Here is a 13,297-nt window from a genome sequence, read left to right on the forward strand (position 1 = left end):
TAACGGACTAAGAGGACAACCTTGTCGAGTACCTCGAAAAAGAGGGAAAAAAGGTGAGCTTAGAGAGTTAATACGGACTGAGGCCACAGGAGAATGATATAACAGTTTGATCCAGGACATAAATTTCAAGCTAAAATTAAACATTTCAAGCACCTTAAATAAGTAAGGCCATTCTACTCTGTCAAAAGCTTTCTCAGCATCTAAAGGGATAACACACTCAGGAACATTTTGTGAGGGGGTATAAACTATATTTAACAGTGTGCGAATGTTATAAAAAGAGTAACCACCTTTAATAAAACCCATTTGGTCTTCTGAAATAATAAAAGGAAGTACTTTTTCCTAATCTGTTTGCTAGTAACTTAGAAAAATTTTAGAATCAACATTTAATAAAGATATTGGTCTATAAGATGCACATTGAGCAGGATCTTTATCCTTCTTTAATATTAAAGAGATTGATGCTCTATTGAAAGATTCAGGAAGTTTACCAAGTTTTAATGAAGCCTCGAAAACCCTACAGAACCAAGGGATTAATGAAGGTGCAAAACATTTATAAAATTCTACGGTAAACCCATCAGGGCCAGGAGCTTTCCCCAAGTTCATAGAGGAAATAACATTCTTAATCTCATCAGTGGTAATGGGAGTATCTAGCATAGAAGACATATCCTGTGAAATCTCAGGAAAGTCTAGGTTATTTAAAAAATCATTCATATATTTAGAGTCTCGAGGAGACTCTGATTGATATAAGGAAGAATAAAAATCAAAGGTGGTTTGATTAATCCCCGCATGATCAAGTATCAGTTGGTCATTTTGATTATAAATCTGATTAATTTGAGATTTAGCATAATTAGACTTCAATTGGTTAGCCAACAGTTTGCCAATTTTGTCACTGTGTACATAAAATTCACTTCTTGTTTTCTTTAATTGGTTTACAATCGAGGACGAAAGCAATAAACTGTGTTCCATTTGAAGTTCAGTTCTTTGTTTATATAACTCCTCAGAGGGAGCTGTAACATATTTCTTATCAATTTCCTTAATCTTGTCCACAATTACCAACTCCTCCTGCTTCAGCTTCTTCCTCAAAGCAGAATACGAAATAATCTGACCACGAATATAAGCTTTAAAAGTATCCCAAAGAATGTTCACAGAAATATTCTCTGTATAGTTAATTGTAAAAAAAAGATCAATCTGTTCATTCATAAAGTTAACAAAGTCCGAGTCCTGAAGCAACAGTGAATTAAAACGCCATTGTCTATTATTTTGTGTATTGGCCTGAATTTTAATAGAAAGCTTAAGTGGAGCATGATCCGAAATGGTTAGAGTCATAATCACATTTAATCACTGAAGAAATAAGACGAGAGTCAATAAAGAAATAATCAATTCTTGAATAGGACTGGTGAACATGTGAAAAAAAAGAAAAATCTTTTTCCTGAGGATGCAAAAAACGCCAAATGTCCGTCGACCCAGAATCAGAGAGGAATGAATTAATCTAAGTTGCAGATTTATTAGGTAAAGTCTGTAGAGGAGCCGAACGGTCCAAAGCTGGAGATAAACAGGTATTAAGATCTCCGCCCCAGATCAATGAAAACTCATTCAAATTCGGAAACTGATTGAATAATGATTTATAAAATTCCGGACAGTCCATATTGGGAGCATAAACATTAACCAAAACTACCTTTTTATTAAATAGTAGACACTAACCAGTAGAAATCTCCATTTGGATCAGAGATAATATCATGTTGTATAAAAGTAACTGAGGAGTCTATAAAAATAGAGACGCCTCGAATCTTAGCGTTAGAGTTCAAATGAAACTGTTGGTCCTTCCAGAATTTAAAAAAAACATAGTCTGTCCCCCCTCCGCACATGGGTCTCTTGTAAAAATAAAATTTGTGCTTTAAGTCTCCGGAACACTTTAAAAACTTTTTTCCTTTTAATAGGATGGTTAAGACCATTAGTATTCCAGGAGACAAAATTAACAATAGACTCCATAAACCCTAAAGTAAACCCGCAAAAAGGATGATTGACGATAGGCTCGACCCACGAACCCGGAAAGGGAACAGAACAAATAAGAGATACCGGGAAGGAGAACGCAACCAATACTTCAATAGTGTACATAGCCCAAGAAGAAAAAAACTAAAACGTGAAGCCCCTCCCACCACCCCCCACCCCATGACCCCAAGGCTAAATCTAAAACAGACCAGCCAGAAAGAAGCGAGCACTAAAACTACCCCCATGACTTCCGATAGACACTCACTAAAAAAAAGTGTAAATATAAAAAAGATCAGCTAGTTATAAAACAGTAAAATAAAAAAAGTAAATCAATTAAAACAAACACCTAATATAACAGAGAAAAAGCCAGAAAATATAAAAAAAACCACAACAAACCCCAGACCCTATGAATAAACAAAAAAAGAAATGAAATTATTAACATAAACTAATTATGAAAACCTACAAAAAAAAGTAGATTTAGAAACTACAAAATTTAAGGCCTCAAAGGAAATACGTAGAATGACGCTGAGGAAATAACCACCCAGAATCCCCTGGGAAAAAGAAAGGAATGACGCAGATAGAAAGAAAGTTTAGCAACCATATTAATTAATCAAAAATAAACCTTTCTGCCCATATAAGGCAAAAAAAAATTAAGGCCGACAAATTCACAACCTCCGATCAAACGGAGATAGTTAAAAATTACGATTAAGATGTTGAAGGTGAAAATTGATCCAGATAACTCTGGGCATCCGATGGAGATTCAAAGAAACGGAGGGCTCCATCCAACGTACGAATCCTTAGACGTGCTGGGTAAAGCAGCGCTGGTTTTAAATCCATCTTGTAGAGTTCCGACATCACAGATCTGTAACGAACCCGCTGATCCCGAATTGGTTTGCTGAAATCCTCCACGAATCGGAACTTAAGATCCAAAAATGCAATGTAACCTTTAGATCGAACGAAACGAAACAGTTTCTCCTTGCCTTGAAAGTAATGAAAACGTAAGATGACATGTCGAAGTTTATCTGACTTAGATGAGTATGATGGAACTCTGTGAACACGATCCAGTAACGGTGGTTGGTCGGAAATGCATCTTTTAAAAGTTGAGAAAAATACTTCATAGGGTTGTCAGATTCCATAGCTTCACGCACACCAATCATTCGAAGATTCTGCCATCGCATTCTGGATTCTAAGTCAGAGTTTTTAAAAGGTCAGGAAGTCAAGTTTCTTCTTCATTAATTAATTTTCTTCGATTTTCTCCATCTTGAGTTCATTTTGTTGCGTGGATTTTTGAACATTAGATATAGCCGACTGATGTTCCGTGATAGATGTTTGTATTTTATCCATTGAATCGGCAATTTTCTGGAAATTAATTGAAATTTCCGCACGAATCAGCTCCGTAATAGAGGTTGAAATTTCCCTTTGAATTAGATCCGATATAGCTTTCAAAGTCACCGGTGGTTCAGTTGGAGGAAAATCGGTACCTTTCAGTCTAACCGGAGGTTTGCCGTCCTTCCCGTTTTTTCCATTCTTAGACATAGCAGACCTTAAAAGCATCCGATTATCAAAGAGCCCAATTTAGTCGATGCCTTAATGGTTAATTAAAATATAGCTGATCATAAGAAGAAAAACTCAGAGGTAATGGAGCAAGTCAAGAACACGACTTCACTCCATGAGCTCTACCAGAAGTCCTCCAGCAAGATGAGTTCTCAGGTATCGGAAAAGACTAAAAGAGCTCATAAGGGTGTTACACTTAGCGTAAAACTAGACATAATTAATCGTTTCGATTGTGGTGAACGAAGTAAGGACAAAGTGAGTTTGTCTTGTGGAAGCTGACGAAGATGATGTTGAAGAGGTTTTGGCATCCCATGACCAAGAACTGATAGGTGAAGAGCTGATGCAATTGGAAGAAGAAAGGATAACAATTGAAACCAAATGCAGTAGCGAACGGACTGAAAGTGAAGTCGTCCAGGAACTGAACGTGAAGCAACTGCATGAGATTTTCGCTACAATGATTGCAGAAAAGTATGATTTTAATTTTGAAAGGGTACGTAGGTTTAGGGCATATTTGCAGGATGGTTTGAGTGCTTACAAAGAACTGTTTGATAGAAAAATGTGTGAGGCTAAGCAGTCAAGCATACTGTTGTTTTTCAAGCCTTCCACATCAGCCACAGCAGACGACGAACCTCGACCTTCGGCATTGAGGCAGGCAGACATAGAGGAAGATGACCTGCCTGCCCTGATGGAAACAGACGATGATGAGATGACACCCCAGGGTCCCCAACCTCCAGGCCGCGGATCGATACATTGCTATGAAGAATGCAGCAATGCAGCGGTAGCCGGCATGCACCCAGCACATCTTTAAGAAAATAACCAAAATAAACAAGCGAATTAATTAGGTGCCACCCGGCACGTAAATGTCGGCCCAGATCAGAGAGTGTTTGCATGAGATTTTCGCTGTGGTGGACAGCGTGGCAGTGATTGTAGAAAAGTATTTCTACTTTATATAGGCTGTGTATTTGTCTTATCATTCCTGCTTTTACTATATGTTACTGTTATTTTAGGTTTTATGTGTTATTTGGCATGATTTGGTATGTTATTTTTTGGGTCTGCGAATGCTCACAAATTTTTTCCACATAAATAAATGGTAATTGCTGCTTCACTTTACGACATTCCGGCTTACGAACCGTTTCATAGGAACGCTCTACCTTCGGATGGCGGGGGAAACCTGCATAGTATACATACTTTGATTTTAAATTTGAACTTCGAACTTTCCCATCATTTGGATCCAACCAGTCTTCCAGGTGAAATGGCAATTTGCACGCTTTTCTTTCAACATGTGGTACTCACAGTGTGGCCTCCTTGACATAGCAGAAATTGAAAGCAGGCTAGGTCACAAATTTGCAGAGCCTTCATGTTTAGCTTCTCAATGACCTCAAAAGGTAATTGCTTCTAGATGCTTGCCACTTCTTCATCCAAAATGACTTATCTACCTCCTCCTGCACTGCTATCATGAAGTTCAATGTAAGCATGAGGAACATATGAAACGCCATATCCTTCCAGACTCGATATTGAATTCAACAACTTCAGATAGCCTGCTTTTTCTGTGTATATCAGGACTGGCCAATTCTGCTGAAAGTCATCCACTTGCAACACTGACTTAGCTTTCCTTTTCCCACTGGTACAGTTTCACTTGCAGGCATTTGCTACTTTTTAAATAATCTCTAACTGCCTTCATTAATCTACCAGCCAGACGGCTTCAACAACACACACCATCTTGGCTTTGCACTGTCTCTGTTCCACCCAAGCAGCCCCACATTTTAACTTGTTTTCTCATGTTTCCAGTTCTGATGAAAGATCTTCATATTGAAACATTAACTTTGATTATTTCTTTGCAAGCGATGCCTCACTAGCATTTTCAATTTGTACTTCAGACTTCCAGCACCTTGTAATTAACTCAGCCTAAATCTATCCATGTAACCTTCAGTTGTCCATACTATCAAATCTTCCAACTTCAATCTTATTTGTTTGTTATTAAATGCAAATATTGCCCCTTAGGACTTATTTACCTGCTTAATAGCACTGAGCAGATATTTTCAATGGATAATCATATACTGATTTTCTTTTTACACTCGTCAACAAACTCTTATGTAAAGTCATTGTAACACCTTGTGCTAATGTACACCGCATACAAGTCCTGCATTGTCTAGTTCTTATTCCGTGATCCTGTCCATTGGAATCTGCTGTGTCTCTACAGTGGACACCTGGCACAATGATTTGTTGCCACCTTACAGGAATGTCTTTGCATCATCTATGGAAATATAAACAAAAAATGACCCACTTGTTGCCAATTCCAGAGAACTGACACCTTTCATTTCTCAGCCAACTTGGTTTTCAGTGCAGTATTTTCCCCAATTACAAAACCAGTGCTCCCAGTCTATTATTATCAGTTCATGCTCAATCCATTTCTGAATGCATACATAAACAATATTCCAGGTCCCAAGTGAACTGCTAGATGTCAACTCAATCAAAGAGAAACATTTTAACCAGAAGTATCTGGAAGCCTTATTTTTGTGTGCAGTCTTTCTTAAGTCTATGCAATGCTGAACACACTTTCCTTCCACCATCCATCGGCTGACAATACCCTACAATCACCTAAAGAGCCAGCAAATGAGCTGTTCAGAACCTATGCAAATAAACATGCATAACACATCTCTTCAAAATCTTTCTTTGTAGAATTTATTTTCTATGTGGTATAGTCACAGTAGATTAACATGTATAGTGTGTCTCCATGCAACATCCTTTCTGTATCTATCAATTTTGATTTATTTCAATCTGGTTAGTAATTAATAATAGCAACAGACAACTTTTGTTGCACAAGTGGTGGAATTTCTGATAACAGCAGCAAAATAAACTGAGGAAATTGTGTGGCACCTAGCTCTTGACACCCACACCCCATGAAAATCAATACCTCTGCGGAGGTTGCAGTAAGGAGTAGATGGTACAAAAATTAAAGATAAGCAGAAAGACCAATTTACCTGGCAGACTGGAAGAACTGGATCCAGATTTCATACTTGCACTGGACAGGGATGACCACTCATATGCAGCTTCAGCCCGTTTCACAGCATCTTGATAGTTGTCATATAACTGTTTCCCATACTGATGAACAGAGATATAAAGAGTATTACTATCTCATTGTGCATTTCCAAAGAGGTACATACACAGTGAATAAAATACGGGACTGACAATCCAAAAGCTTGCAGACGAATCAAATACAACCAAATCTCACCAGGACAACTGGGGAGATTTAACAAGGCCACTACAGACTAAAGAAATATTCTTTTATTTTGGTGGTAATTGCCAGACTCATAATTTTAGGTCAGGTGAGGAATATTCTATCAAATAACTAAAGTTCTCCGCTCCATTGGAAGATTTTTTAAAAAAGCATGTCACTCATCCTATCAGCTAGTTACCTTGGCAATGCGAATGCCATTCACCCATTGGTGAAGGGTTCTGAGGTCATCGCAACAGAGGTACTTAATGTATTGAGACTTCTTCTGTATCTGAGGATGCTACACAGGGAGAAAGAAAAACTTCTTATTCATCACAATAAACAAAAATGTCTAAAAAAAATTCCCCAATTAAGCTAGAAACATTAGTACTACATAACAAGCATTATCCATTTATATTAAAGTATTGGCTTATTATCACATATAGCACAGATACATTTGGTGAAAGGTTTTTGTTTGCATGCAATCCAGTCAAATCATGCCCTATGTACAGTTCTGTGCAAAAGTCTCAGGCACACTTATATTACTAAGGTGCCTAAGACACTTGCACAGTACTGTAAATACATCAAAGTAGTAAAAAGAAAAAAGAATGCTAGGTACAGTGGTGCAGATACAAGAAAATGCAGTGCCGGTAAACAAATGAAGTGCAAGGACTACTTTGAGGTAGAAATTGTGAGATCAAGTATTCATCTTTCAAATCTGGTGGTATGTGCTTTGAAGTCCCTGTATCTTCTGCCTGATGGAAGGGCTTGGAGGAACAAGAGAGAATGATTGGGTTGGGAAGAGTGGTTGATTATGTTGGTCACTTTCTCAAGGCAATCTTTGCAAAAAATGGTGTCATTAAACCTTTCCTACTTTTGAAAAATTTTGAGAGACAAAGTAACTTTGACAAATTGTGTAGAGAGCTAGAAAAGCTTTCAGGAATACAGTTTTGATTGCAGATATGGATTTATCTTTAACTGCTGATGTGATACTGCCACTCAATTTTTTCAATGTCCTTACTGAGTCTAATCTACTCTGCACTGAATTTGCAGAATTCTTTTTTTTTTAAATTTTATTTTTATTTGGATAAGGAATTCACAAATATCATGTACTTTTTTCACACATATAACCTTTTCCATTTTTTTATATGTATAAAACTATAATTATTCATACATTCTTAAGTACACATTGAGATGATATAAAAGGAAATTAGACACTTAAATAATTATGTACTGTGGTAATTCTAATCTATTAAGCTAAGTAATGGTATTAGTTGTTAAGAAAAATGGTAATAATAGTTTCCATATAACCCTTCTGGACCATTTCCACTGGTCAAAATTGTTGTATATAAGCCTATGTATCAACCATTGTAGGTGTTTATATCCTAATTTGTTCATGCTTGCTCCTGCCTGCAGACATAATTATCCAATCTCTATGTACTTATTTACTTAATTTTTTCATTTTTTTTTATCCCTTTCCCAAATCTTTCCCTTTACTTGCGTTAATTCTCTATTTTCCAAAAGAAAACAACAAAAAAAGACATTTAGACTGGGGTGCTTACGTTAGCAATATTACTGCGTTGATGAGAAGAGCAGTATAAATCATTAGGATAGTCATCTAAAGTCTGCTCGCATTGGGGTTATATATTCAATCCACTTATTCCAAATTTGATAAAATTTTTCTTTTTGAATTCTCAGGGAGTAAGTCAACTTTTCCATTTTAAATATTTCCAAGATAATTTCGTGCCAATCTTCTAATGTAGGTGGTATTGGATTTAGCCACTTTCTAGCGATTGATTTCTTACTTGCTGCTAAGAGGGCCTGCAGCAACTTTATATCTTCCTTCTGTTCAAGAAACAATATATGCCCCAAATAGAGCATCTCAAAGTTCAGAGGTATCTGGGACCTAAGTACCTTAACTAATGTTCTATGAATACCTTCCCAATATAGACTTAATTTAGGGCAATCCCAGAAAATATGAAAATGATTCGCCTCCTTGGAGCCGCACCTTCTCCAACACATCATGTTTGTATCTTTATATTTTTCCTGATATGGGGTCTTGAAGAATCTTACAATGTTTTTCCAACAATGTTCTCTCCAAGTCAAAGAATTAGTCGACGACCATTGAAAGCTGCAGATTTTCCCCCAAGTCTCCTCTGAAAGTACCAACCCCGCTTCTTTCTCCCACTTCTCTTTAATATACAGTGTATTTACATTTTTAGCATGGGAGAGTGCATTATATAATCGAGAAACTGATTTACTAGGTATTGAACTGCAAGCCGAATTCAGAATCTTGAAAAATTCTAATTCTACTGTTGATAGGTCTGTATATCTACAACTCTGGTTAACATAGTTTCGTACTTGAAGGTACCTAAAAAAGTCATTATGTTCTAGGCCATGTTTGTCCTGCAGGATTTGGAAACTTTGTAATACTCTTTTATCTATAAATGAGAGGTAGGTTGTAAGACCTTTCTTTATCCATAGCTCAAATCTTTTATCTCCTCTGTTGGGAAGGAATTCGGTATCATATGCACACCACCTAAAGAGTTTTAACATGTTATTAATTCCACATGAATTAACCACCTTCTGCCATACTTTTAATGTAAGATTTATCCAACTGTTTTTAAATTTTTCCAACTGGGCCATCAATCCTTTGTCAGCTATTGAGGCCTGTAAAGGAAAACTGTCAACTAATCCAAATTCTATTTCCTTCCATCTAGCCTTATATTCGCTATTACACCAACATAACAGAGAGGTTATCTGTGAGGCATAAAAATAATTTCTCAGGCAAGGAAGAACCATACCTCCTCCTTCCTTCCCTAACTGTAAGGTGTTATATCGAATTCTAGGTTTCTTTCCTTGAATTTGCAGAATTCTATTCAGCAAGAACTACTCCTAAGATTGTCATCATGCATGTTGCTAAAGATGCTGGTATTGTGCTTTATGAAATAAAATCTACTTTACAGAGGCCAAAACTCTTCTCTCAAAACTTTCTCTGGGCCATGATGCCACCACTGAATACCAGACTAATGTCTACCTGGTATCTCTGACCTCATTACCTTGAGGGGAAATGAGGACAGAGATGCAAGGTAGACAGTACCACAGTCTTCATACTCTCTACCTTCATAGTACTCTAAAAGCATTAAAGCCCACTTCTATGCACCTTTTCTACAGAGACAAAAGTAGGTAGCTCCACTGTTCTTTTGCCAAGAACTTACTTCTTCCTTCTTTGACTCTAGTCTTTCTTCCCATGTTCAGTCTCTTCCCATATATTTCAGTAACATCTCTGATGCCCTCCACAATTTTAATGGCTTATTATAAAAATCCACATCTCCATCCTATTTTACAGAAGGCTTTCCTTAACCTGTTCTTAAACAGAGAACCTGTGTCCCTCTTTAGAGACATAAGGAAGCGCAAATGATGGAATCTAATGCAAAAAAACAAGAGGTTGGAAGAACTCGTGGGTCAAGCAGCATTTGTAGAGGAAAATGGACAGTTGACATTTTGGGTCAAGACTCTTCATTTGGACTGAAAATGCTGACCGTTTTTTCTCTTCACATTTGCTGCCTGACCCACTATATTCCTCCAGTTTCATTTATCTGTCACCTTTTGTCTACCTGAACTTCATATTACAATGAAATACTTCAGCTCCATTCACTTCCTTTAAATCAAATGTATAGCTATAGAATACATGGAAGAGAGTGAGTGTGTGTACGTACACTCACACACACACATTTTTTTCCTCTCAGTATGTATTGCATTGTACTGCTGCCACAAAATAAAATCTCACAACATATGTCGGTGATGTTTAACCTCATTCTGAATCTCTCTCTATCCCCTTGTCCTTTAATAATTCAGTTTAATTTCAGTCTCCACTCACTCCTAACATTCCTTAACAATCCAACCAGTTTAATCCCACTCATTCCCTCCAAATAGTGCAAGACAATCTCTCCAGCCCAATGCTATCAGAACCCTGCCTGAGCTCACTTCCCGTTAGCATGTTGTGCTTGATGTTGTTTTGGCACTGTGCCAGTAATGACCATCTCCAGAATAACGGTCCTCCTGCTGCTCCCTCCTCTTCTGAGTCAGTAAAGGATAATGCTCGGGAACTACAGGACAAATATTATCCCTGCAGTCATCTACTAAACTTGCCCCTACCAAATAGAGGCAGGCAGTCAACCTGCTTAGAATCAATTCAACTTGAATAAAAATGTACAGACACCGCAGCTGCCACATTGCATTGGCTTTCTGGGAGTAACATGGGGAGAAATGCAGACAATGATCACTGGCCACTGGTATTTACTGCAGAGATCAGCACGTGGTGTGGGGAGTTGGATAGGAAGGAAACCGGCACGATTAGCCACTGTGGCCATTTTGGGACTCGGAGGAGTTGGCAAATACAAAGTATAGAGGCAAAGGTATTGCTGCTGGTTGGGGGGGGGGAGGAGGCAGATGAGAGCCTCAGTTGAGTTTTTCAGGAGATAAACTACAGACTTATCTAAGAGGTTATCTAGCTTGGGTGAAAAGTAGAAAGGCCAAGGAGAACCAGTGGGATCGAGAGTGATGAAATGAAACAGGCCTGTCAAGGAAAGGAGGTCTAATGGTGGTAAAGAAAATAAAAAGGATAAAAGGGGAAAAAGAGCACATATGGGTCAAAGTAGCAAAATCTTCCTGGTGAAGCACAAATTAAATCTGCAGACTGGATTGATAAACTTTCAATGTAGTTCAAATTTACTTTGCATGCTAAAACCAGAACTGGGTTTGTGGGGGAAGGGGCAGTCTTAAATAGTGCAAGTAAGGAAACTGGGTAAGAAAGAAGATTGTCAGTAACTATTAGGAATATTATGAAAAAGAGGACTTAAAATCACAGCTCAAGTTTTCCAGGTATACCCTCATGGTGACAGGGCAGAGGAGCTATAGTTCATATGACTAGATCGTTGGTACGGAAGGTGGAAATGAATACATTTTTGAAAGATTGAGTAAAATTGGGGGCTACAGGAACTGGCACAGAAAAGGAGTTGAGGCCAACATGAAGCAGCCATGGTCAAATTGAATGGTGGGGCAGGTTTGAGTTGCTTGCTGCTGTTCCTGTTTTCTTGTGAGCCAGTGGTGCTGGACCAGCTGAGAGACAGTTTTCCCAGAGTGATTAAAAGAAAATAAAAAGAGCTTTTTATTATCCTGAAAGGTTTCAGGCAGTTGCTGTTCCTTAGCTTGCCTCTGATCAGCAGGAAACCCTGCTATAGCTTTGGAGAGACGCAGAAGAATAAATATGGCAAAAATTAATATAATCTGTCCTCAAAACACGACTGCTGATCACTTGTTCCCGACTGTGCCAGAACTTCTCAGGTAGTCTTTTTCTGCTTTGAAATAGAATTACACACAAATACAATTTCTCAACAGATTATTTTTTCCAAAATCTGCAATTCAACAATATTTAATTCTCGAGTTCTTTGAATAGATCACACAAGCACTTTACATTAAGATAATGGGATATGGAATTTGAATTGAATCAGAGGCAGAGATCAAAGTGTAGGACTATTCTCCAACTTCAATGGTATGCCAAGAGGTGGGGGAGTTGGGTTGAATTTAATGAAATGATAATCTGGTCCCATTAAGTGAGAGAACTATGTTGAGATTTACCGAGCAACTCAAAATGGGGGTATGGCAAATGCTCAAAGGCTGGGGCGGGTTAAGATATATGTGCAAGGTACAGAGAAGGAGAAAGAAATACATAATAGTGTTTGAGGATTAAGAGGAATCTAAATCATCCAAAATAGTACATGTAAATGACAGCAAAGCAAATTTTTTTGTGTAAACCTGGGTAAATAACTAACATGCAAAACACAGCGGAGTTATAATGGAAGTAGAATGCAGCTGGGACTACGGGAGTTGCAACAAGGCAAGGGAGTCTGGAAATGAGATAGGCGACCCAAGGCACACACACCAGGGGACAATTGCTTTAACTAACTTCAAAGTATCATTGGTTGGTATATTTGAAGTTTCTATTTACTTTTAACACCTCGTTTGTGAATAGCAATTGATCTTGCAAGTAAGGCGTTCAAATGTTTTACCAAATGGTCAATATCCATAACCCAGGGGTCCCCAACCTTTTTTGCATTGCGGACCGGCCGACCCGAGGGGGGGGGGGGGGGTAGGGTTGCCAACGGACAAGAGTAGCAGTCAAATATGTTGTGTTTACCCCGAGAAAGACTACCATGACCATGAAGCCTTGCGCGGGCACCCGTGTTTGCATGCGTGTATGTGCCAATTTTTTCTTCTACAAATCGCTTTTGGCTATTCTGTTCGGGGGGGGGGGGGGTGTTAATCACGACCAGAATATAGGTGATAAGTGACTAATACACTCAATTTCGTTTCTAAAAGGGTTTATCTAATAAATTTAATATTAAACACACAGCGCATATTTTCCTCGCATGAATGTAGTGATAAATCAATTATCGGGGAGGACAGGGGAGCTTGAAGTAAGTGTTGAATGAACTTCCAGTAGAAGTGGTAGAGGCAGGTTTGATATTATTTCAGAAAAAT

At 38.1% G+C, this 13,297-nt stretch overlaps 1 protein-coding gene across 8 annotated transcripts in view; it reads right to left on the minus strand.

Annotated features, from left to right (window-relative positions):
- The window catches only part of raph1a (Ras association (RalGDS/AF-6) and pleckstrin homology domains 1a), a 206,489-nt gene that overhangs the window by 16,243 nt on the left and 176,949 nt on the right, over positions 1 to 13,297 (minus strand). For all 8 annotated transcript variants that reach the window (XM_072261418.1, XM_072261416.1, XM_072261417.1 and 5 more), the window contains 2 exons: positions 6,957 to 7,055; positions 6,522 to 6,642 (listed from right to left, as the gene is read on the minus strand). In XM_072261418.1, coding sequence (XP_072117519.1) covers positions 6,522 to 6,642; positions 6,957 to 7,055 — 220 coding nt within the window. The remainder of the gene's footprint in view (positions 1 to 6,521; positions 6,643 to 6,956; positions 7,056 to 13,297) is intronic.

Source organism: Mobula birostris, chromosome 6 (genome assembly GCF_030028105.1).
Source record: "Mobula birostris isolate sMobBir1 chromosome 6, sMobBir1.hap1, whole genome shotgun sequence".
Classification (NCBI taxonomy): domain Eukaryota; kingdom Metazoa; phylum Chordata; class Chondrichthyes; order Myliobatiformes; family Myliobatidae; genus Mobula; species Mobula birostris.